This window comes from Epinephelus fuscoguttatus, linkage group LG9 (genome assembly GCF_011397635.1).
Source record: "Epinephelus fuscoguttatus linkage group LG9, E.fuscoguttatus.final_Chr_v1".
Lineage (NCBI taxonomy): Eukaryota > Metazoa > Chordata > Actinopteri > Perciformes > Serranidae > Epinephelus > Epinephelus fuscoguttatus.
Genome location: NC_064760.1, coordinates 37,502,880 through 37,530,092, shown reverse-complemented (window position 1 = coordinate 37,530,092; position 27,213 = coordinate 37,502,880). Strand labels below are relative to the sequence as shown.

At 39.8% G+C, this 27,213-nt stretch overlaps 1 protein-coding gene across 4 annotated transcripts in view; it reads right to left on the bottom strand.

Annotated features, from left to right (window-relative positions):
• Window positions 1–27,213, bottom strand: part of il1rapl2 (interleukin 1 receptor accessory protein-like 2) — a 574,681-nt gene that overhangs the window by 10,300 nt on the left and 537,168 nt on the right. For all 4 annotated transcript variants that reach the window (XM_049586234.1, XM_049586232.1, XM_049586235.1 and 1 more), the window contains 4 exons: window positions 9,666–9,806; window positions 8,850–8,910; window positions 7,453–7,565; window positions 72–217 (listed from right to left, as the gene is read on the bottom strand). In XM_049586234.1, coding sequence (XP_049442191.1) covers window positions 72–217; window positions 7,453–7,565; window positions 8,850–8,910; window positions 9,666–9,806 — 461 coding nt within the window. The remainder of the gene's footprint in view (window positions 1–71; window positions 218–7,452; window positions 7,566–8,849; window positions 8,911–9,665; window positions 9,807–27,213) is intronic.

Sequence of the window (27,213 nt, the reverse complement as noted above, 5' to 3'; positions counted from 1 at the left end):
AACATGCAAAAACGTAATTACCGCACATGCCTGCCTCTCAGATTTTGTTTTTCCTGTTACCCCAGTCATACCTTGATCTCCCCAGTGACCAGCATGGAGTGCAGGCGTGTCTCTATCTGGAAGATGCTCCACCCTCTTTTGGCGACAAACTCTGGAGTCAAAACAATGATCAAACGTCTGCTCTGCTCCACGCTACGAGCCAAGTCCTCAATGTAAGCTGGGAGACAGAGAGACGTGGAGACAAAGTTAAAACTGAAAACAGTAAGAGGAGATTCAGAGAAGGACGTCATGTTGAAACAGGTGAAGGTCAAACAGTTGGTGTTTTGCAATGTATTATAGAAATCTATGATATGTGTATTCTTATTGTTGTCAGTGATGCTGTTTTCTCCGGTTTTGACACACATTTTTGTATTTTAGTTTTTTGGTCTATTTCTTTACCTGACCATCGCCGTAGAGATTTACTCTGGCAAAATAAAAGAGGATTGACACTCTTCCCATTGACATGACATGATTCCTATCAGCCTCATGTCTGTGTGGTAAGCATGAAGCTGGGGTCAGACTGTGGTTAGCCTAGCTTAGCATAACTCTAAAGGGGAAAAGCTAGCCTGGCTCTTTTAAAATTGATACAAAACACCTCTAAGGCTGACTAAGCAACACCAATATGCCTCATTTGTATCACCAGTACATGCACTGTAAGGAGTAATGTCAAAACAACAATTTGTGGTTATAGAGAGAATTACTTGCTGTAACTATTTCCTGGCAGACAACAGCTGGGTGCAGCGGACCATACACCTTCGAGAAGCATCGTCACAGTAAGGGCATGAAGTTTGGTGTATAAATCAGACAGTTTTAGAGTTGTTGCTAGGTGTATTCTAGTTTTTATACTAAGCTTGCCTACACATCTTGACGTTAGCTCTGTATTGAATGCGCAGAACAAAAAATGCAAAGAAGCATATGTCTCAAAATGTTGAACTTCTGAAAATTTTGCTTAGCCCAGAAACTTATTTATCTGTTCTACACAAAATACACTGAATGAGCTTAAGAAACTGACATATCTACAATAAAATCTAAATAAAATAAAATCCTGGCTCCAATATTGGACCTGATTCGCTAGGTGGCTTTTGAAAGAAATAGCTCAACATTTTGGGATGTATGTTAATTCATGGTAATTAGTAAGTATTATAGGTGCTTGTAAGTGTATCTTTAGGAGTCAGGCTAGATGTTTCTTTTTCCAATATTTATGCTAAGCTAAGATAATCACCCCTAACATAATACCGTAAAAGAGTTTTACTGATCGCTTTACCTGAGTTGGAAATCAAGTGGTGCAGGAATGAGTCCTAAAATCTGTAAACAAGTTAGTGTTTTAGCACTCCCCGTTCCCTTATCTCAAGGTCAATGGGTTTTTTGAATGGGTTTGTTGTTAGATGCCTGATATAAGGTCTGAGGTTAACACATGCACAAGAAATATTCATGTTTCTCCAACATAAAATACGTTGGTATGACTTTTGAAGCTTTTAGGTGTCTTTTTACTTCCAGCGATTGCATTTATACTTCAAAAATCATAATAGTGGTGTTTGCTGAGATTATCTTGACTTCCTGTTGAGAGAACCAGGCAAAGCTAACTTGTCCAACAACATTTGGGCCAAAAAAGTTTATAATAACGGTATTGTTGCATTATCTTTTGAAAATTTGATATACTACTACTACTAATAATATAATAACAACAATAATGCTATTTTGCATTTTGTTTTTTTTTGGCAAATGAACGTTAACGGCCAGGCTCCACCGGGCATGTCAGCGGCGCGACACGTCTGCTGCGCGAGTCCCGTAGCAGTCTGCCCCTGTTAATCAATTACAGCGGCTGCACCAGCAATGGGAGCGGTGCGACAACCCCTGTCTGTCGCGCGACAACTCTCTATTTTACACGGCTCTTCTATTTTTGTCACGCTACGCTCCCCTACGCGACTCTCCAGCAGATAAAAACTACATGAAATAGTGTGCTAAACGAGCACAATGTGGTTTTAAATGAATAAACCATTATCAGAGGTGATATGTGATGATTTTTTTTTTCATGCATTTACCCATGTTTATCCGTGACATTGTGTAAATGTCCGTGGCAGACATTTGAAAGCGAGTAGATGACAAACAGTACAATTAACTTGTAGATAACTCAAATATATGTAATAACTTAGGTGGAAAATGCTTTAACATTTCTTTCAGCCTACATGCAGCCTCTCGGCTCGGCAAATGGTAAACAACCCCGCTGGCTTCTCTACGTGTCGCTTCCGTACGCAGTCAGTGGAGCCCAAATGAATACGCCGCGATGCTACACTGACATGATGCTTACGTTTGCAGCCGGTGGAGCCCGGCCGTTACTCAAAATGCAAGAGCAGTCTGTTACCATAACCGCACAAAAAGAGCAATTACCCTTAATTAAATTGCAACACCCCTACTTGGAAAGTAAGCGAATAAATGCAGTTCTCAAAATGTTGAACTATTCCTTCAGACATGCACATTTCTCAAAAATAACAAAAAATATCACAGCTACAGAAAAGGTTTCATTTATTGTTGATTACAGGAGAAAAAAAAAAGCAAAAAACGAGAGCTACAAAGGGAAGAGGCAGAAGGAAGAATTGAACTTCCTTGTATAGTATCTGCCTATTTCTGCTGGCGGCATCCTTCAACTCATTTTCTTCAGAACTGACTGGAATGACTGACAGGAGGATAAAGTAGAGTGACAGAAATGCTTGTGCAAGAGTTTTGGCTCTGACACACGGCAGTGGAATCAGCTCTTAAATGGGGATCAGAGTTGTGCTGATACACCACCATCAGCTTTCACTTATAACTTAGGGAGAGAAACGCAAACTTGAGGAGTTGAATGGGCAGGTGATGAGATGTTGTAAGGGAGGCAGAGCTCCTGTATGCAACAATATACGAGTCACTACAGAGCCAAAAGAGTTCAACGCAGTTTCAAATGCTTCTTCTCATCCTCACTGTGGTGCTGTTGCTTCATACCGAGCCCAGTGTAAACTTGTCTTCCCAAACTCTCTCATTTCCAATTATTTGTTTGTGACATTCTCGGTGTTTTTTTGAAACGTGCGTCACTGAAATTGCTCATTATTTCTCAAAATTTGTAGTTACCGAAAATGTCTGAAAACCGTGTGTTCTGTGAAAAACAGATTACCTCTCTCTGTGTCTCCCTCCTTCTACCATCTCTTCACTTGCTAACTAAATTAATGACAGAGACTCTCCAACAACACATTGCAATTTCACGCTCAATTTGAGGGGCACAAATAGTCCAGAACATCCCAAAATTCAGTCCCGCTCTTTCTCTTTTCTCTCTTTATCGTTCTCTCTCTTCCCCACAGTTAACCTCCCCTCCTCTCCTCTGCCCTTCACTTCCTGTCCCCACTCTCTATTTTTGAGGATTATGTAAATCAATTAATGAAATAACACAAACCAATGACCCCGTCCCCACCTCTTTCTGCTCCCGTTGTTTATTTCTCGCTCTCTTGTTAATTTCCGAGGGCTAATGGAGTGGATAATTGAATGGTGTATTTTAGGTCGCGTTGCTATGTTGCTCTGTCAATGGCTTTGGTAAGCACTGAAAAGGCTCCTCTCTGTGTCTCTGTGAGTCACTCATTCTTTTTCACACTCCGTAACCTTTAGTTCATATGCAGCTTAGAGAGAGTTATGCATGTCATTATGCATAGTGGACATTTGTTTTTGGGATGTTTTGAGGGCACAGAGAGGAAGCCTCAATTTTGGAGGAAATATGACTTTCTCATCTGCATTCAGGATGCAGTATTGTGTGTGTTTGTCTTGAATGTGTGTTGGCTGGAGACATGGTTTTGGCTAAGGGCAGTTCATTATGATTAAGTAAATTTATTTATGTATTTTAAGAGAAAATGTTAAATAATGCAAAGAACACATTAGTGTGTTTCTTTCTGGTCACATTATAAAGTTATTTTAGCCACTACATTCTTTCTTAGGAAGTTTTTGGACAAGTTGAAATGTGATTTTGGCAATAAAATGCTAATGCACAGGGGATAATGGATTAATATTTTATTTCATGCATTAGTTTGATACTTGAGTTGAAGTAAGCAGGTGCCTCAGGGACCACTGAACGTGTTTTATGATGTTTTTAATGCAATGAGCGGGTATATTACATATTCAGTCTCCTGATGCACATAGTCACATTTTCTAATAAATAGCAATGAAATATCAAAGGAAAAACATAGACTCATACATTGTCAATTTTTACTAGACAAAAAAACCAAAAACAATATCAACAGTGCACAAATTGTTGATATACACATTTAGTAAAGCCCAGAGGAAGAACTATCAACATAATATCTTGGACCTATTTTATCAGGTTTTGATAAAACTTCATGAAGGGATGATGTTTATTTGTAGGCAAAAATGTAAGTTAGCATTGCCCTTGCTCCCTGGACAAAAAGACAAGGGGATTTTTTCTATTGGATGTTGTATTACAACAATGCTACAAAGCTGTGTTTGGCGTGATGACGATCCGCAGTGTTATTTAGCCACTTGTTAGCAGCTGTCTTTTAAGAAACACAAAAGGATAAATTTTTTTGGGAGAGGTATTCACTGTCGTATTTTATGTTGTAGAACAAAGTGTGAAAGTCTCTTTAGCTTGTGTTAAACACAGGCCTTATTTCAGGCATCTAACCAAAAACCAATTCAGAAAACCTACTGACTTTGAGCTGAAATGCTAACTTGTTTCCGGGTTTTGAGACCATTCTATAGGTGTATCATATTCATTAGAATATTAACAAGGAAAGTATTCAGTTTTTGTTTTTTATTTCACCCTAAAGGTTCTGTATGTAACTTTCAGAAAATCTTTAGTGACACCTCTCTCTGAGTTGATTGGGTAAACTGCAGTTAGCATCCTGTTGATTGTGCCCACGTCCTGTGGCCATAAGTGAGCACCTGGGCATTGGCAAATACCACAGACTGTGTAGTAAGATAGACAATGCATCTCCACTTCCTCCTTCTACACAAAGATGAAGCAAAAAAATGGTGGATTTGGCCATCTTGTGCTGGTAACATAATTTAGAGCCAGAGTCTGTGCAGTAGAGATCTCCGCCATCAAGTTCTGGCCCATGCACCTGTAGGGAGCAGTGCCCTTGATCATGACCACACGACTGGCACACACAGTCATATGGTCAGACTACTTTTTATAGCATCAATTAACTAGTTATAATCAAACTTAACAGAAAATGAGAGGGTGGTGCAGGATCAGATCCCTGGCACTCGGTCTTGCTCTGGCTGAATTTGAGTTGCTACAGGACACTAAGTCAAGGTCCATCTCCACTTGGCTACCACTGCAAAATGTATACAGTGAAAACACAGCATGTGTTGAGTCCGTGTTGTGGTGGGTGCTGATCATTCACTGACATTAGTGGACTTCATGTCTTGGCTAATGTTGGCCACTGTCACAAAGAAGCAAGGCACTCATGAGCACGCATAACATCACATACTTTGGATTTTCCGGGAAAATTCGCCCCAAGTCTTTCACATAAAAATCAGTCTATGGGTTGTTATAGGCAACCAAGAAGGTCTGGGAAGGAACATTACAATCTGTACACCTACTGGCAATAAAAAATGATTTACACATGTAAAAAGTTACAAGTTACATACAGAACCTTAAAAGCTGCATAAATAAATATTATGGCATCTTGGGGGCAGCAGAAAAAGCTGTAAACACAACACTGACAAATGGTCATCTTATATGCTTGTTTTGGCAAATGTGTTAGCAAGCTATTGCCTATTGATAAAGCCAGCAGACACAGAGCAACATTAGCATTCATTTGGAGTCTTGTTTCTAATGAATTTAGGTCCAATGTTCACTTTCCTTTTAGCTCTGGATCTTGGTCTCTAACAGCTGCTAAATGCTCCACTATGTCCACCTGCTAGTCTCTAACTTTGTCTGTTTGTCTTTGGTGGTTTATCAGAGCTTGTTAAGTAAAATCAGCTGCCTGTCAAGGATAACAAAAGGATCAAGGAGAGCAGTGATAGTGACCCAATGTTTAAAGTTTTGACCAAAACAATGTGCTGAAAGATGCCAGAATGCTCTGTGGAGCTGAGGGACACTACAGAGTCAGGTGATAACTCTGCACATAGTTGTCTGATCCATTGGTAATATATAAATATCAATCACTGCATCTTTAATGATTCTCCCTACTGTATAAATCACCAGGAAAAATGTACATATTACTGTAACAAAGACAGACTACATTTAGTGCATGTGTAAAAATGTTTGGGAAAATTATAAATGTGCGTTTATGTGATAAACAGTTAAATGAAACAGATGAACCTCCCTACAGTCTAATCTAAATCTAATCTCCACTCAGTGTCCCTGCAGCTAGCAAGGCCAGAGATGACATTAACATGATGGATAGGTGTGTGTGTGTGTGTGTGATGAGTAGACTGACAAATCAGTGTACCACAGTATATCTGCCCTTTTTCCTGATACTCATATACTCTTATTGCATGTACAGCCACATGCCCTGCAAAACTGTCTTGAAGTTTTTTCATCATTATAAAAATTCACAGTATTCAGTGTACATGTTGAGATTACACACATTTGCGCTTGTGAGTATCTGTAGGCAATAGTTGCAATATTTACTGTCAGCCTCCAGTGTAAACTATCCTCAAACTTTTACTGTGTTAGTAAAATGAGTGGGGATAGACAGACAAGTAGATGCTGCGTGCCTACGTGTGAATGGCAGTAAGTGTTTTCCCCTTACGATGTGTCAATAACGGAATTGTGCATCTCTGTGCACCTGTGTGTGTGTGTGTGTGTTTGTGTGTGTGTGCGCTGCCAGGTCACGGCATTGACAGATAGAGCAATACCAGTCATATATCCCCTCCGGTTAGACAGAGAGTGACACGTAACCCCAGAAATGATGACAAATTTTGTGTGTGTCTGTGTGTGTGTGTGTACTGTGTGCACTCGATACATCCTGTGCAGTGTGTGTGGGAATGTGTGGTTGCGAAACTGAAATACAGACATTAACTACGCTGTGAAAGACACAGACTGTGTTTGTAGAACTTTCATAAGAAAGTGAAATCATGGATGTGAGAAGAACTGTGTCTGAGGAAGAGCGACACTGTGTTGTGGTGTGTGTGTGTGTGTGTGTGTGTGTGTGTGTGTGTGTGTGTGTGTGTGTGTGTGTGTGTGTGTGTACATGTGACTTACACCTGAGATCATACACAGACATGTGTGTCTGTAAGTGAGTTATGGTGAAGATCCGCATACATTGCTATTTATTCTGACAGAGTGATGAATTCTGGGTATTGGGGGTTATAAAGGCCCACAGAGAGAGAGAGACAGGATGTGTGTGTGTGTTTGTGTGTGTTGTGAGGAAGGACGAGGAGAGGAGTAGACAGACATAAATACAGACAGACAGATAGATGGATACTTACTACTGCTGGGTATTAGATCTCTGTCTGGTATAAACAGCTTGTATCCATAATGTTTCTCTAAAACGTCTGGCAAGATCTCCAAAGCAAATGTTTCCTCATCACTGCTCGCCCGGCTGTGGAGGAGAACAACAATTACGTGCCAGATTCAAAATCAAATAGTCAAATGAGCACCTGGTGGCTGCAAATGCATTTTAAGTTAAGCATCCTGTAAAATTCATCTAAATTGACCTAAAACACCTATCCAAGGCATACCCAAAATAACCTGAGAGCTGTCCTTGTTCCATTTTTTGCGAATGCACATGCATGGTCTCATTTGAAAGGTAACATTCAGAAAATCTTTCACCAACAGTCAGACCCCATGAGAACAATATTAACTACCATGACTTGGGGGGGCACAGTGGTGCAGTAGTGAGTGTCACCTGACAGCAAGGAGGTTCTGGGCCTCTTTCTGAATGGAGTTTGCATGTTCTCCCTGTGCCTCATGGGTTTGCCCCGGGTGCTCCGGTTTCCTCCCACAATCCAAAAATATGCAGGTGAGGTTAATTGGCAATTCAATTGGATTTATTTTCTTTGTTAATCAATAGGTTACTGTGTTAAATAAAATATCAAAATAAAATATAAATATATGATTTGGGTTTTTTTTTTGAGAATTTAGGAGAAATAAACGCCTGCAAAGTCTTTTATGAAGCAAGACCAGTAAGAGTGCGCTTCTTTGCTTCTGAAGCTCTGCAGCTAACAGGAGTAAGGTTGATATCATTTGTAACTTGAGCACAGTAGTAGGGTGTAACATGAACAACACCCAAAGCACTTCAACAATGTCCAGGGCCATGTGTTCTCAACAGGAAAATAATGACTTAACCTGAAGGTTGTGCCTGTGTTTTAGTGTGAACATTAAAAAGAACTTTCAGCTGATTTTCAGACGCCCTACACAACTCATTTTTGTCACTATGCATTTTTGTCCCCATTTTTTATTCATTTACATATATGGTTATTACTTAAAATATGCATTCATACAAACACAAACCTACCAAACCTGGCAATCTCACTGTAACCGGATGCTCACTGCACCGGATGCTGCAAAAATTCATCATTATGTCATTACGTCTGCATCTTGTTTACCAAGAACTAGTTCCAGCAAGTATCACCCTCTGAAACCACAATTTTTTTTTACATCTCTGTTTATGGATGGTGTAAATTAGTGAGCTTTAGAGAGAACCAGGGCAGCTGTTTCCTTCTGCCCCAAACTTCTCCTTTAAGCAATGGAAGCTGTTTAAATCTACATTTAAACATAGCAAGCTTTTAACATCCAGCGAACATGATTGAAGTAAGCAGGGGCTTTTCATGCTGCAGAACCACTGTTGTTAGCAAGATAAGAAATGTGTACAGAGGTAACTGACCTGCCCAAACAATCAAGGTCCACTTTAGTGTAGGACAGATAGGCATCATACTCCTTATTATCTGTGAAGAGAGAGACATAGTAAGAGAGAAAACTACATTTTAAACAGCATCAACTAACCACATCCTGAATGATGATACTTTCTGATCATCCTTCATATGGACTAGAGGAGAATAAATGGAAAAAGCAATTCACCTTTAGGGCATGAGATCTTAGGAATACCCTGCTAAGGATATTAGACTGACTTATTTGTAATCAGTACTTTCAATCAATACTACAAAATGATGTCTTTGTAATTTTCAACAACAAAAAAACACATAGGCTGTTTCTGGTTTAACAAAAAAACTATCTTGTCTCTGTAGGGATCTTTTGCTTTCAGTGGAAAAAACAAGAACTGTCAGTGAACGTACACTGCATAGATGCCCCGAATGGTTACACTGCAGCCTGTATCACAGGTGTTGCCTCTCTCTCACTTAATGCTAGACCAATTTCAGCATAGGAAAATGATGTCTAAGTTGATAAAACCCAAATCACTATTTAGATGTAAACTTGATCTAGTGTAATTGTTGTATATCTTATTCTTTTTATTGCCTCATTAACATGCTTCTGTCATCACTTATTACATGGACATTTTGCAGAAACCTCTTGCATGCCCTCTACTGTATTCTTGTTGCTGCCTGTCATGTCTTAAGTTCTCTGCTCTTCATGGTGCAATATGTATGTTGAAATATGCCCTGATTCTATTGTGAGTTGCCTTTTTAAACACTGCTGTTATTTGATTGTCCTGAATTCAAAGTGAGCTCAAAATTAGACTTACCATCTTCAGTTTCATCACTTCCAAAGTGTCTCCTGTAACAGAGCATGATCTCCAGGTTGTAACACTTATAAAGTGCTGTGAGGACTCCCAGCAGCAACAGTATGACCCCCAGACCTCCAGCCAGCTCCAGACGATACATATCTACAGTTGGTGAGATACAGGAAGGGAAAGAGTAGAAAAGAATTTGATGAGTTCATACAGTTTATCAGTTATTGTTCACAGGATCTCTGATGACGAGGCGGTAAATCCTAAAAAAACATATTTTCTTCAATATTTCACACTTTAAACACTGTTTGACTCAAGCTCAGTTTTGTTTATGTTGATTTTCTTCTGTGCTTATTACAAACTGGTTTGCTCACGGCTAAGCACACCAAGTCAATTTTATTTCAGGAAATGTAAAAGAAATGAGAACTTAAATTACCTTCAGATTGGCACATTTTCTAAATTGGTGACGAGGACTGGGACTCATTCACTCACACAAATAAACATTTGTACAAACAATAGATGTTTTGTGAGGAATCACAGCTGTATTAAGAGGTTTTGTTAACAGTCTGCCTGACACTCACCAAAAAGCACACTGAACTGAACTTTATTGACTGAATGAGGCATAAAAAGACAGACAGACACACACACTGACCCAGTATGTAAGACATACAGTACAGTAACATGACTTCTGTAAAACCACAAAAACAAACTGCCTGTCAAGAGCTGCTTAATTGGGAGCTAACTGTTAATGTCTGTTTCTTTCATATTGAAATTCACTTAGGACTTGATCTTCTCTGCAGGCAGGTCAGAGGTCAGAGGCTAAGTGTGTATCACAGTTCAACATTTAATTAAAGCTCCATTAGGCAGTATTTTGATGTCAACACTGAATGACACGACTCCCAGTAATGTGAAAGCTGTACAAACAGATCCCTCTGCAGCTCTGTGCAGCTCAGAGCCAGCGGCACGGGGGGCATTAGGGAGCAATGCTTGTCCAAATACTCTTCTGTGCTCTCCCAAATTCTCAAAATTCATTATATTATAATGAACTTAAAATAGGATAAACATGTATCGATAAATGATTAAAACAGTAATTTGTAAATGAATTCCTAAGTTAAAAATACATATATTAAAATCATAGTCAGGCTGGGATAACCTCCCTAATGCCACCCTTTGACAGAGATGCCTACCATTGAAACATCTAGCACCTGTACATGATCTTTATTGGAGGTGGGGAAGTTCACCTAATTCACATTTGACCCTCAATCAGTTTTACCGCATCCCTTAAGGTCCAGTGTGTAAGATCTGGGCGATATGGTGGCGTCTAGCAGTGAGGATTACAGACTGCCAACAAGCGGGGACCTCCAGGGTTGAAAATTGAAGCTAGGACCAAAAACTGCAGTTCCCCTAAAGGCCACTTGAGGCTGGCTCCTTATGACCACAACAAGCTGAAACCCGATTAGAATTACTTTAGTGTTTATTGTTTTAGAGTTTTTTTTACAGAGAGCAGAATTATCTGTAGAGGTCTCTTCCTCTCCAAAACAAATGCACTGCTCCAAAGCCCTCTAATACGTGGTCCAGCTATAAACTACATTTTGACCTAATCTTGTTTCTCTGATAACTTAATGTGTGCTCACCCTAATTATGATCTAGATGTTCAGAAGTTTTTTACTGGGAGCCGAATTATCCACAGATGTCTCCTCTTTTTCAAAACACATGGACCTGCTGATTTAAACTGGTAAAAACACAGAATAAAGCAGTTTGTAGTTAGAGGCCCATGTGCACCAACAGCGTAGGATAAACTCTGATTGTTTAACAGCAGTGGCAGATGCGAAAACGCAAAAAACAAAAATGCAAAAACAAGAATGGCAATATCTAAAGCCAGTGTTTGGCTGCTGTAGAAACATGGCAGTGCAACATGGCCACCTCTGTAGACAACGACTCATGCACATTGATTTTTGTTGTCTATGCTGAAACATATTGGTGATGCTTCTGATGCAAGTGTTTTGTGCTTACTTTACAGCAAATCAAAAATAGAGGAACCACCTGTTCTGTATTTTAAAGAAGCTGCAAACAAGAAGTTGGCAAAATACACAAAGTTTGCCTCACCACAAAGTATGTTGTCTTGACTGAGAGAGACAGATGACCCCTTGTCAGCACGTTAGACACACACATCCGTGGTCTCAATTGTGTGTGTGTGTGTGTGTGTGTGTGTGTGTGTGTGTGTGTGTGAATGAATGATAGTGCTATCATAGGCAATATGAGTGTATGGGAGATTAATGGAACATGGCTGGTGAATGACACCATGGGAAATATGATCTATTACTATCTCACTCACTTACGTGCACACACACACACACACACACACACACACACCTCTCATGTTGTCCCTGTGACTCTTCCTGGAACCACTTCATTTTAAAACTGGTGCTTTTTTGACTTGACACACACACCATCTAGTCTGATCTCTTTGCAGCATAAGTGAAATTGTTTTTAACTTAACAATATCCCCTAACATTGAAAAGAGCTTACAGTGCTAGTGTGTCATCATTACTGTAAAGCAGCAGTCAGCAGGTTTTTGTTGCCACCTAGGAGGACCACGCCACCTAGTGGCCTGGTGCACTGTCAGATGTAATTATCTGAGGGGACACTCTCCCACTACCATCTATTTTTGCCTCGCTTTTATGTTTTCATACTACTAATTCCTTTTTATGAATGATGACATACAGCGTGTACTGTATACACAGGGTCAGTTTGAAGATTTACTGTATGTAGATTTTATGACTTGCCTCATAGGGTAGATACAAAAGGTACAAAAAGACAAAAGTTAAGACAAAATCATACAATCATCATTATACCACTGGCTAAATTCCAGTGATCAGAATGTTAAGCATTAAGATCTCACAGTGAAATTGCCGGTTCCTTTGTTCCCTTGCCAGTTTAGTGATAGTGTGTATAGCACCTACAGTGCCTGCATGTCAGTGTTAGCACTCCCTTTTAAGTGCTACTGTTCATCTGACATTTCACTGAACTGTAACTCTGAAGGCATCAGTCAGAGCTGTAGTGATCATAAAGGCGCACAATCACGAGCTGAATTATAATAACCTACTACTATACAAATTAAAGAAACCACACTAGTAAAAATGTTTAATCGTGTAATACCAGGAAGGGTTAATTTGAGAAATACCTTACATGGGCAATGATGGAAGAAGATCCTTTTAATGTAAAGTACTACAATGAAAAATTAATCTAGTCCTGCATTCAGTTTTTTGGAGTATGTAAAAGCACTACAAGCAAAATGTAAGAGCAGACTGACCTCTGTCAGTGTTAGTTTATTACACAATATATTACTTAACTGTTATTACTAATAAATGAAAATGTATCGCTGCATATATTATTTTGTACAATTTGTAAATCTTCCAATAGACACCCTGGGTAATCCATCAATGCCTAGATACAAGTGTGCGTGTATCAGCCTGATTGTACCTTCATCATTTAATAGACAAATTAGTAATCAACACATATAACACCAGGCTCCATCAACATTTGCATTCTCCAAGATTACTAACAACATCAGATTCAGAGTAGCTCAGCTGTGGAAGAAGTATCATCATATCTGAGGTTATTGTGTGAGCAAAACTGCTTGAATTTCTACATGTATGTTATATAGCCTTCTTTCACTTATTAGCATTTATAGTAGTTGTGATATACTGTACTTGTAATAGTAACTGGCATACGTATTTATGTTATATTCACTGTAGTGCTGGGAAGTATTAGCCATTGATTTTACTCTATATAACTCTGTGGCCTTTTTCAATGTTCTTTTAAATGTTATGCTCATGTTTTTTTCTTCATTGATGCATTTAGAGTTTACATTTTATTTACTTTCTTTTTATGAAACGTTATTTTAAGCCCCTTTGGGTATTTCTTTATCCCACCAGCACAATCCTTTTTACGCCTTTAAAGGACTACTTCAGCCACAACATGACCATTTGTTTATTAACTAGTCACTCTATGTAACTGTGAATTTCTGAAGAAAACTTCATTTTTCTTGCATGCCTCCACAGAAAACGGAGAACATATTGATGTACTGGGGCCGCGTTGCAAAACCATATCAAAACATGGGTCTGTAAACCCTCACATTTATCCAGTCCTATGCTCAGTACTTCCCAAACTTATTCAATTTTAGTAAAATGTTAATATTTAAAAGTTAGGTGTGAAGGATTTAGTGGCATCTAGAGGTGACGTTGCAAAACTGAAACCTCTCCCATCAAGCGTGTAGGAGAACAAGGTGGCCACCACGATAACATGAATGGCTCTATCAAGAGCCAATATTTGGTTTGTCCATTCTGGGTTACTGTAGAACACCACAAAGCCCATGGAAGAGGACCTGCTTCGCATGTAGATAGAAACAGCTCATTCTAAGCGAAAAGAAAACGCAATTCTTAGTTTCAAGTAATTATACACTAACAAAAACATAGTTATGAGATAGCAATTAATTTCTGCCAGTATTTTCCCCTAAAACCTACACACTGGACCTTTAAACCTGAACTGAAAGTAAAACTTATTGATGATCTCTTCAAAGCCAGACTCCAAGGTTTTTTCGTTAAAATGCACATGTTTAGGAACTACTGAGCAAACAACTGGATAAATGAAGCTTAGATTATTCTGCATGAGTTGTGTTGAGTTGTGTGAGTTTGTAAACACATATTTTGGTATAGTTTTACTGTTGTTAACATGGCCCCCAATCAATTAGTACATCGATATGTTCGCCAATATCTGCGGAGGCATGCGAGAAAATCAAAGTTTTCTTCACAAATTCAAGGTCAAAGGACATGTCTAATTTATATACAAATGGTCATTTTGTGGGTGAAGTATTTCTTTAATGTTTTTGTGTTTTCTTATTTTTGCAAATATATTAACTAAACTAACTTATGATACTTGGAGCATGTGTCGGTATGAATTTGTGCTGTATCATATTATAAATATTATATCACATATCATACAACGTTATATTATTAAAATATTGCACTTCTTATGGAGATAAGAGGCCACCTGGGGAAAAGGACAGTTTTTTAAAAACAGAAAACCTCTATTTCTGTGTATATTATCAAACTGACTGACATTATGATGTAAGGCCTTTTTGATGACGGAGTTGAAATGGGTAAATATTGATGTTTTTTCTCAGTAATAATCTCCCACAAGGCACCAATCATATCTTTTATTAACCACCACAGTATTTAATCCGCCTGAAGTTACCACACTTCACCAGCAGACGTCTCTCCAACTCTACTCTGAGCTGCTGCGCCACCTTTGCATACACAGAGACATTAAGGAGGAGGTGGGACAGCGACAGAGTGGGGGAAAAGGAGGGAGGGATGGAGCGGTAGTCCGAGGGGGGAAGAAAAATAGTGAAATTTAACTAATTACCAAATATTTGCTCTGCTGCGAAGTGAACTCAGATTGCTTCCATTAGTAATGAGACACATTTAGAAACCTCTGCTTCTCCCTCCATCTCCCCCGCCTCCATCCACCTCTCTCTCCCCTTCCCCCGTGTTCCTCTCTGCCCCCCCCCCTCTGTCACCACTCCCCCTTTCATCTATCTCTCTCAGATATTTTCCATTAGTAATGAGTCACTTGCTGCCGTCTCCTGATATCAGTGCACAGGAAAATGAGAGCAGAATTTGAACACTGAATTTTATTATGCTTTTAACTTATTAGGCATAAAAAGAGAAGTCATCGGTACAGGTGGAGGTGTCTGCATGTGTGGGGAGGAACATGATAAAAGAAGTTTCAATGAGATCTTTTACATAACTTCCCTCCCTGCCATGCTCTTTGTCTCTCCGAACAACCAAACACTTAAAATGACACCACTGCCCTTACTCTTCCTCTCCGTCTTTTAATTCTCACTTTTCTTCCGCTGGCTTCATTAGAAGAGCATTTAGCATCTGTTGCAAAAGCAGTTTGTCAAGATACAACATTAATGGTTCTGAAATAAAAATAGCCCTAAAGTTTGTCTCCCAACCTACCATCTGTCTCATCATTCACTGGAACCAGGAGATGCTGAAATGCCTTAAGATGCAGTGTCTTTGGAGGTAACTAGAAGCTGTAGAGAAAAATGTTTCTGCACTATTGAAGTGAATGGGAAAACCTCAACCGCTCTCCAAACTCTGGTCGACATAGATTCTAAATTAGAATCTCAAAATCAAGTAAGATTTTAAGCCAACACTGAGAAGTCTTTCCTACATGTCCATGCTGCTAACCGCTAACTAGTGATGTCCAAATGAGGCTTCACAAACCACCAGTTGTATTAGCTGAACCCACTAGATGGCACTCTTGATGTAATGAAAAAGGCTCAAGGGATGGCAATACAGTTTGGTTTCAATTAGCAATGGCCAAATAATGCTTCATTTTTTGGGTCCACTCTGGCACTCTTTGTTCAACAAAGGGTTGAAACCAAACTGTATTGCCATCCCTTGAGCCTTTGTCATTACACCAACAGCACCATCTAGTGGGTTCAGCAAATACAACTGGTGGTTCATGAAGCTTCATTTGGACATCACTACCGCTAACTACACCAACACTGAAACTGAGAGAAATGGGTTCAGAGTTTTTTTTAATGTCCAGCCAAATGTGTAATAGGTAGAAAAGTGGTCATTTTTATTTAATCAATTATTTTGTTGCATCATTTTTATTCTCACGTTCACCATTCACTGTAAAATAAAATAGATATTATCACGCAATGGCCCGATTTCATACTTTTTCATTACAATGTTTTATGATCAAATTCCAGTTTCTTGTATCCAGATAAAATTCAGATGAGCTTTTTTTTTTTTTTTTTTAAAGGTTTTGTATACACTTATCCACATCTGTGTTGGCTGGATCACAAACCTGATTCCATCTGTTTTTCTTCCCCAAGGCTACAAACCAATTCACCTAAGCCCCACTACAGTCCAGAGGGTGGTGGTAGCTGTAGCTGTTTGGTAACTTGCATAAATGGAAGCAGCAGTTTAGTAAAAACAGTAATGCCCAGAGACAGGGAGAACAGCTGCTAATTTACTTCAGCTAACATTTTGACAGTTGAAGTAAATTTGAACTTGAATTTTGGGGGTCCTAAGTGGATTTGGTTTGGGGGCCTTCCTCAAAGTAACATGTTGCCACTTCACAAGGCAATAGCCCAACTTATGTGCACTTGTAAAATATAAATAAGCATGTAAAAACTAAAGTGGGACCTATTAGCAGCAACACTATCTTTATATAGACTACATTAAATACAGTATTTGTCTACCACCCCTAACCCCATGAATAGTGTTGTTAAAGGGATAGTGCACCCAAAAATGAAAATTCAGCCATTATCTACTCACCCATATGCCGATGGAGGCCCTGGTGAAGTTTTAGAGTGCTCACATCCCTTGCGGAGATCGGCAGGGGGAGCGGCTAGCACACCTAATGGCAGACGGCGCCCCAGACTAACGTCCAAGAACACAAAATTGAATCCACAAAGTATCTCCATACTGCTCATCCGTAGTGATCCAAGTGTGCTGCAACCCCAACATAAAAAGTTGTTTGGAAAAACATCATATGAACTCTGTTTTTAGCCTCACTGTAGCCTGTAGCTCTGACTGCTTCTCTGTGCTCTGCGTTTACGTGTGCGCGCTCAGGGTGATCGGTGATGCAAGAGCACGGTCTCTGAAGAGCAGCAGTCTCGTCAGTACTGATGTCCAGATTCTCAAGTGCAGGCATCGCCAATTCCCAGTCTGAGCAGAGTTTCCTCATCCGTTGGCATTGCTTTGCTTCTGAAACAACTACACCACCAGGTTTCCAGTGCTCGACTCCGGTATTCTGCGGCTGGCTGAGGGTTCGGCTCATGAGCTGCGGTGGCTGCTTCGTCCAGTAGCCTGAGTTCCGTCCGTATACTCGGGCTCAAAGAAATACGGCTCAACAAAGAAATGCTGTTCCTCCTCAATTTCAAAGTCTTCAGACATGTTGGGCTGTCCTTTGCTAAAAGACCGTGGTGCAAATTATCTTTTAGCTCTGTGGTTACTGTTGTCTCTACCTGTGGTGCACGTGTCACATGATGTAAACACGGGTGAGCAAAGCTCATGCTTTCACTGGTCTCACACAAGCGCGCGCACGTGAGCGCGGAGCACAGAGAAGCAGTCAGAGCTACAGGCTACAGTGAGGCTAAAAACAGAGTTCATATGACATTTTTCAAAACAACTTTTTTATGTCGCGGCTGCAGCACACTTGGATCACTATGGATGAGCAGTATGGAGATACTTTGTGGATTCAATTTTGTGTTCTTGGACGTTAGTCTGGGGCGCCGTCTGCCATTAGGTGTGCTAGCCGCTCCACCTGCCGATCTCCGCAAGGAATGTGAGCACTCTAAAATCAAAAAAAATTTTTTGGGTGTACTATCCCTTTGAGGGTCTTTTGTCTGAAAAGTCTGATTAATAATAAAGAGTTATGTTTTAATTGAGGAGGGCTGACTATCACCTGTCTGATGATGGATATGATACAACCAAAAAGATATGGTGCACAAGGCAAACACATGGTAAATAACGTACATATATTACAATTATCTAATATTATAAGATCAAGTACAGTGATGAGATGAGAGACAAAGACAAAAAGAGCACTGCTAATGAAATGTTAATATCAAATTGCCCAAGGAAAGGGCAAACATTTTTAGTAACAGATAAAACAGTAAAGCATGGCGTTAGCATTTGCTGAAGCCAGCTGCACTGGGTCTGTGTTAGTACTGACTGAGGATGGATGTAGATCAACTGATATCTGTACCAGGGATTTCCCTGGGTTTTTTCAAGACCAAGGTAGCAAAGGCCTGTGGCGGGAGGCATCTGTACTGAAGCTGTACTTTTAGATACAGTCCCCCCCCTCTGTTAAATATGAAAGGAGGCCCCCACATGCTTGGGCTTTACACTGCTGACTTGTATAATCAGAACAGGCATGTTCTGTGATTTTCAGCCTTGTATGATTCTATTTACCCTTTACAGCATACACATCCTGACAGCTTAGAATATTACTGTCAGGTATTGCCCCCCCTCTATTAAATATGAAAGGAAGCAGAAAATCACAGGACATGTCTGTCTGATGATACAAGTCTGTGGTCCTGAAATGTGTGTTTCTCTTCTATAATACACATTCTATATCTCGGAGGCGACGTCCTTCCACATATGGGCTTCCTACACCTTTCAAACGGGGCAGAGCTCCATGGGAAACAGTAGGAGAGACACAGCCCGAGGGGGAACTGTGATCTGACACAACACCAGAGGGAGAAGCAGGTCCATGAAGCTGTGCGCCAGACGAAAATAAAGCGCGTCGCACCAAATGTGCGCCACGACAGTGTCGCTTTGGGTTGTACATAATTATAAAATTATGTCCACCTATGAGGAGTGCCATCACCCTCATATTTGTCAGGACATGTCACAGAGGTTGCTAACATAACTGGAAAGCATCATTTTGTGCATGCACATATGAATGCATGTTCATATGCAACACTGTTATCTTTTCCAAACTGCAGGTTATAGACACCGTTGCCTAATGAACATAATGAATAGTTGTATTTCACTCTCACTTTTGTCAGGCAGGAAGCCACAGAACAGCTTGGGAGTAACTGGCAAATAAGCAAGATAAAGACAGATCGAGAGATTCACTGCCCAGCTAAGTTAGCAAGACAGACAGACTAGAGAGAGATGCAGCGCAAGCTAACACACTGAATTAATAGTACTTTAATGTGTTAACATCAAACTTGGAGATGAGAGAAGACAGTTTACCTGACTGCTATTCCTCCAATTCACTCTCATAGTTTTTTTTCTCTTTGTGTGACCAGAAGAGTAGTTTCATTTCATCCTCTATTGGAAGTTGCAAACATTGACACATGCTTTGATAAGAGGGGGAGGAGGCCTTGTGTTATTTGCGGAGCCTGCACAACTTGTGTAGTGCCGGACTCTGTGGGACATTTCAAGCACTCTTGGGGGCACTGTGCTGACCATGGGGCCCTAAGCTGTCGTTAAGTTCGCATATGAGTTGGGCCAGCTCTGATGATGGGACACACACACTGAGTGGTTATTTTTACAGACCTCTTACTGACATAACAGTGGTGACACTATGAAGAAGCACAGATTGTGTACACACTTTGGAGTATGATGCATTTACATCTTTACAACATCCAGAGTGAATGCATCTTGAACCTATCTTAAGATGGTTGGTGCAATTAGACTGATGAGTTTTTCTTGAATGCTTCTTGGATGCATTTGGCTTTCTTGATATGTGACAGCGATCTGCTCAGTCCATGATGCATGGAGTGTGAAAGGGAAGTTGGTGGTTGTATCTCCCTTCCTCATCCCAAATCAGTCCTCATTGCCAGATCGCTATTTTTTGCCTCTAGATGAAGCATATCAGATTAGACTGTGTTACGAGCCCAAACTCAAACCTTTAGAAACTTTTAGAAGACATCGAAGAAACTATGTCTTTCTAGTCTCCGATATTTTGTCTGTCATATTCTCTCAATCCCCTGTCTCTCCTGTCAGCTGTCTGTCTCTCCCTTTGTTTTTTCTTTCTAGTAAGACTCGTCATGATGGCTGAAGGCAGCTCTTTCTGCTCTGTCAGTTACAATAAGTGGATGTGTATGGCGTGTGTACTGTAGGTGTGTGTGTGTGTGTGTGTGTGTGTGTGTGAGTGCATGCATGCAACATAGATGCATCAACCCATTACCTTGGGTCACTGCTGGGTGAGAGCACGCCCTAATTCAATCACACACACAGTGCATGAAATCAAGCTTTGATAACTTGTGCTAACTTAGAATACCTTGTGCTTTGTTTAGGCTGTCATGTTGTGTTCAGGCACCCAAATGTGACCCTATTATCTTCAAGGCTTCAGGCCAGGAGGCGCCGGAACAGTCTGCCGGCTGGTTAGCCTGGTTAGTGAACTTTTGAAAAAGTAGCCTATCCTGAAAGTGGAAATTACCAACGACTTCGCCTCATTCAGATGGATTTGTTCAGTTCAATTCAAAGGTTAATAGTCACTGACTTAGTTCGTATACATCGCTGCTGTTCAATACACCGTGACTGTGTTTAATTCAGTCTACTAAACTTAAAGTTCAGGCTGTTGCAGGTTCAACAATTTTCTTCAGCTCAGTAGAACACTCAGCCCACACAAGCACTGTGTCTTTGTTTAAATGCTCAGCATCCACCTGTCTCTGAAAGAGATATCCCATCATGACTGTGTCTGTGACTTCTGTGCTCTTTTAACAAGCTTTTAACCAGAAAGAAACACACTGTGTATCACTGCTGAGCCGACAATGGTGCTCTCTGTCAACAGCGAGGGGAGCTTTACTGCTAAAAGCTGCTGATTGAGTCACTAACGTTGGTGAGCTGGGTAATTCTGAGTTAAAAATCTGTTCATTCATACACTCAGTGCCTCGAACCTGAAACACAAATTTGTAAGTTTGTTAGTGAACTTTGAAATACTGGTGAGAAGACACAGAGTAAAAGAAATCTGTGCTCCTTTTGAATGCTTTAAAGCGACATTAGTTTTTTTAATCTCTCAAAACAAGCTGTACACTGACCTACTACCACCTGATGAACTTATTCTGCCAACCATTTTAGCAAACTGAACCCTAACAATAAAGTCAAGTGCCATAAAACAAACAAAAAAAAATTATCTTAAACGGTAACTTCTGCATTTTTTCACCTGGACCCTATTTTCTAAGTTGCTGTGTCTAAGTGACTGATGGGAAACACAGTTTTTGAAATTGGTTCATCACTGCAGGCAGCAGTGGCACAGCAGTCTGCAACATTAATGGGCAATTGTGCACCATCAATGCACGTCTATTGAAAGTGCTTTTTCTTTGGTCAGTAACAGGCTCAGATTATTATTATTAGTATCTGACAACATTACAAAAGGTATCCCACCAGGGTGAGACCTATTTGTAAGTGAGTAGGATCATTTTTCTGTACCCAGAAAGAGTCATGAAATTGCAACAATCATTTTATCATCACGAAATACACTTGATGCAAACTTGGCAAAAACATACCAAAAGAAAACAGAAAAACTAAAAAGAACAAAACCTGTCTCATTTGTCTCCTCATTGTTTTAACAGTCACCAACTCTGGTTTGGTTGAAATAAACTCTTAATCCACCCATTTAGAAGTGAAAATGTCCTGGCTCTAAACAAACTCAAATCACTGTTCAGTTAAATGGAGTCTGGTAATTGGCTGATGGTCGGCCATGAGCTGATTTAAGTTTTAATTGATAAAATGTTTGTTGGTTCATGTTGGATATAAGCTCAGTATATGTATTATTAGGAGGATAACAGTACATATGCTATACCTACTGTTAAGTGTCTTGCATTGAAAACTGCTTGTTATTTTGTCATCATATTTAGTGTAAACTAAGCTGACTACAAGGTTACATTTTCTTACTGTGATGAAGACATGCTTTATATGTACAGTAATTGTTGGTTGCTGCACCTTATTAAAAAACTCTTACTATAGCCTTGTCACCCTCTTCTCACCCCAAAACCTGCCCCTTCTGTTCCAAGTTGGCTGATACACTGAAACACCCCCATCAAAAATTAACATAATTTTAAAAGACCAGGCAATGTCAATTACAGCTGAGAGTTTTACATAAATTTGAACTTTATCTGAACTTCTACTCAAAATCATTCAAGGACAATGTAGTTTAAGTAATCAGTCCTCTTCAGCTGGCTCACTCTTAGCATCTGAAAATATACTGGTGTTTTGAGGAGGGCAGAAAAATTAAAGTTTGCTCAAAGAATAAAATCAAGGTGCTCACTTATCAGCTAAAATACTCCTCAGGTTGAAAGGATGACAGCACTAAAATGGAGCTGTAGGTGATGAGCTACACTGAATGGGAGAGTCTAATTCAGGTTAAAGGTTTTATCTTTTGCTCATTTCCTGTATATCTGTACTGATCACAGAGAAGGAGGTGTAGATAAATTGATGCATACAAGTAGGAGTTTTAAGCTTTGAGACAGCTCAGATGTGCAAAAGGGGGCTGTGTGCAATGATAACAGCAACTGCCCACTACATTTGGAATGAAAAGGAAACAGGTATGAGACGCACATGAACACCTACATGGACAGTGCTTCATCATCCAACCTAATCCAAGAGAGAAACCACCAGGGATGTGCAAAGACATCTTTAGGGGCCGTTGTTCTAATGTAAAAAAAAAGGACAGCCCCCTACTGATTTTATATGTCATCCATCAGCATGTACCTGAATGGTGTTAAATATGGTCATTTGAGAAACTGTTTTATGTTTACATATAAATGAAATTAAAAGTAAGTCAGCCCATCTTCAAAGTATACCTGGTAAATTTAATAAAATACCATCAGTCTACATTCAGTGTTTCGCCCACTGTAAATGCGGTGCCTTGTTTTTAATGCTCTGTCAAGTGTCCATATCTAAATATATTCTTCAAAGAACAACCAAATCATGCAAATATTGTGCTTGTCTTACTTTACAGCATCTTAATAATTGCTGTCAAAGCCCAGGGATTAGTCTTAAGTAGGCTTTATCTATATCTAGTTTTGTATGAAAAACATTGTCCTAGATATAGAACAATCTCCAGATTTCATGAACATATTTTTTGCCCTTACCATCCCATATTTTATTGTAGCTATCAGAGACAAGTTCCTTGATCACCAGGCTTCCCAACACCCTCTGAACTGGAGCTTTTGGAGTTATCCACCTACAGAATAACACTTTCCTTAACATTATTTTAAAGCTGAACCTCATTCACAATATTTTGCTCAGATATAATACATATTGTGTGTTTATCATTGATTGGAAAATTCATTTTTTGTAAGATATTAGCCTATTTTCAACTTTAATGAGAAAAAAAAAAGCATTTGACAAAATAGACCTACTTTCCATTAACCTAATTACGTGGGAAATGGTTGCTTGACATTTTGGTTCACCTGCTGGTAGTCTGAAGCTTTGTAAAGCTGCGCTCCACTCAGCTGCCTCCCTCAGCTCTTTCTCTCTCTGCTGTCTCTCTCTTGCATGTAGCCTGCTACCTATGTGTTGTACAGGTGAAACTTACTGAGTCAACTCACGACTTATAAACCCTCACCCTATTTTATAGGCCTCTGCTGGAAAATTGCATACCCATAATGAAATGAATATATCTCTGCAACCACAAGGTCTATTTGAATACTTTTGGTGTCATGGTAAAGGGAACACTTGTGAGATTTGTTAAGATGTGTAAATATCAGTATATGTGTTATATGTGAAGAGTAAATGAAGATGGCACACAACACAAATGAAACATTCTGAGGTTTGCCTAAAAAAAAAGCATTTTCAGGATGAGTATCCCTTTGGAATGATGCAGCTGCAGCTCTAAACCTCCATCACATCATAGTACAATATGTGAACATTAACTCTGCAAAGGTTGATTCTGATAAAGTGAAGCAGAACAATATAAGAAAGGTTTTAGTACAAAGAATTCAGGCGAGCTCTCCAAAATTGCACCATGTTTGCATGTGATTTTTGTCATGTACAATCCTATATCTTTCATTTTTTGTTTCTGTAAATCCCTACTGATGTTTATGATACACACATACAACTGTCCGTTTCGTTTTTTTCCTCCATTTCCCACTCCAAACTGACCAATACACACTTACTACATTTGAACCTGAGTTTCTATTCTGAGCTTTGGAGGCCTGTATCTCCGTGACGGCTTGGCCGATTTGAGTGATTGACACCTTGTTTGATTCGCTAGAATGACGCTATAGCCAGCAAAATGAGATTGACAGCACTGTAAGCCAATCAGAGTCAGCAGAACGCGTTGTGGGGAGATGTCGGCTGCTGTGAGTGGTCATTGTTATGCTTCCCCTGGAACTTTTTTTTCCGCCCGGATTCATTTGAATGACTGACAACTTCAGGTAGTACGCGAACGGAGTGTGAATGAACAGCAGAATGCGCATTTTACGGCGAAATTAATAAGGTAAGAGCCATATTACAAATATATTTTGGCAAAGAGATCTCTGTTGTTCTTTGGGCTGTAGCTCTGTGATGGTTAAAGGGAGAGTGATATGGAGTATACATGTGGAAAGAGTTGAGTCTCAGCTTTCATTTGAGATGAACGGTGTGTGTTTTGAATAGCATGTGGTCGAGTTAGAGCCCGAAATATACCGAGTGGGTCAGGATATCGGTGCTGTTTGGAATTGTTGGAGTTAGTTGTTGTTGTTGTTTATTTAGTTGATGTTAAAACTGAGTTTGGGGCATGTAAAAAGTTTTTTTACAGCCTTGTAGCTGAGGTTCTGCTGTTAAACTTGATGGGCAACATCACTATATTCTTCTGATCAGTATATTGATACACACCAGGCCTTTATTAGCAGCTCTAGAGGGGGTTCAGGTAGGGTTCAAAGTACTGGAGTACTTACTTTTAAAAATACTTAAGTATTCAAAGTACTTGAAAAAAAAAAAAATCTCAAAAGGTAGTCTATTGTCATAACACATTTACAGAACCTTCCACTGAATGCAGTGACTTGCTTTTAGAACCAAGTCCTAATTTGCAGGCAAGGTTAATTCAACTTCTCTTACGCAGCATTGCCAGAAATGTAAACCTATGTGAATCCACAGCTAAAGTGAAAATGCTGAGTAAACACATTTCTAACAGTGTATGACAACTTCGAGGGGAAAATCCATACTCGGTCATTTCACCAAACATAGCACAAAACTGCAACTACTACAAGCACAGATGACTCTGTTTAAAATATTCCACTATTTACATACCTCAACATGCTTTCTAAGCTTGGATGGTTAATTATTTTAGGCCATGATTAAATTTGTGTGTGGTAGACAGAGCAAACACTTAAAACGATATGAATCATTCTTTAATTCAAAAACTATCAACATGGACTTGAGATTTGGCCATGGGTGATTTGGTGGGGAATCTTCACCTTCATCTGCTGCTGTACCCATAGTAACACTGTATAACCAAATACAACTGTCTGCTGATGACCTCTCCTCTCTAACCGTCTCTACAGATGAGCTGCCCAATCAAAGTAGCGCATGCACAAGGTAATAGTATGGGAACACTACATCGACAAACAACAGAACTGCATGATCACAGTTTATGGTTGTGTGTTGGAGAAGAAAAAAAGAAATCATGTGCTGACATCAAAGCAAATGTAACAAGTAACGAGAGCCTTCACAGAAATGTAAAGTAGAGATACCCAAAAACTGTACTTAACTACAGTACTTAAATATATGTACTTGCTTACTGTCCACCACTGTATGTTAGTCAGACTGGTTCATGGGATTGCCTCATACGGAGTGTCTTTTTGCATCTGGGTGAGATTAGTCACAATGCACAATGACTTAGTTGACTTATTATTTTTCCCGTTTTTAGAATGTATAATGCTGCTGAATGCACTCTGTGTACATAAACTTCAGAAGTATAACTGAATAGACTCGTTTGTGTTAATGTCATATTTTGATGTTGCTAGGGCACCCAGGAATATCGCCACATTGGCTAGTCCGCCCCAGGTGCCAATAGCATTGTTGGCTACAAACATCTGGGTGCAAGTAGCATCTGCCTAGCATAATCAAAGGCAATATTTTGCAGCGGAATACAAACGTGACAAGCTGCGGATTCTATGGAAGCATATGAGGGGATTTTGATTCACATGACATCCCACTGGTTAAACTACTCCTTGTTAATCATTTCCACAACCCTACAGTCTCACCACTCTGGAGCCCTCAATGGTTGGCAGGGCAACTACAGTGTGACATGAGAGGAGTCATAGCATAAAACGTTAGATCACATTATCAATTTATTTATTTTTTTTTTTAACAGGATGGTCTAACTTGGATAATTATGGGCTACTCATATTTCTCTCCCACCACAGCAAAAGTGAAACAGTTAATATTTTTTTCCACCAGAGGGGCAGCTCAGCTACTGAGAGGAAATGGGCTGATGCTCAGGCAACTTTAGCACGTCCCAAGAACCCTCACATTGTGCTACATTTGAGGAGATCACATTTGAAGTTGATGGAGCAGCTACACAGAAAGCACTCTGCTGCTGTAGCTGACAGGGACACTTTCAACATGTACTGATACCTGCTTCAAGCTGCAGCTACTTTATACTGTGCGTGTGTATGACGAAGTAAACTCAAATCCAGGACCACGCTTTTAAACAATTCCACTACACTTAATGCCTCCCATGAGGGGGGTGTGTGTGTGTGTCTGTGTGTGTTTCTGTGCGCATGTGTCAGGTCTAATCACACACATGCACACACACATAAGGATGCTGTAAACTATAGCAATATTGCCTGTTGCTTTAGTGTAAAGCTCTGTGCACAAACACACATATGCACACGCTCTTGTATTCATCCAGTTAATTACAGTGTGAGGTAATGACGACCCTACAGTTCTCATCCTGACCCACTGTGGAGGTATGTATCCGTGTGATCCCATGTGTGTGTGCTTGTGCCTGTGTGTGAGAGTCCCTAGGGTGCTAGTTAAGTATAGTAAGATAGATTTGACACCCAAGGCATTCAGCAGGAGTCAGACAG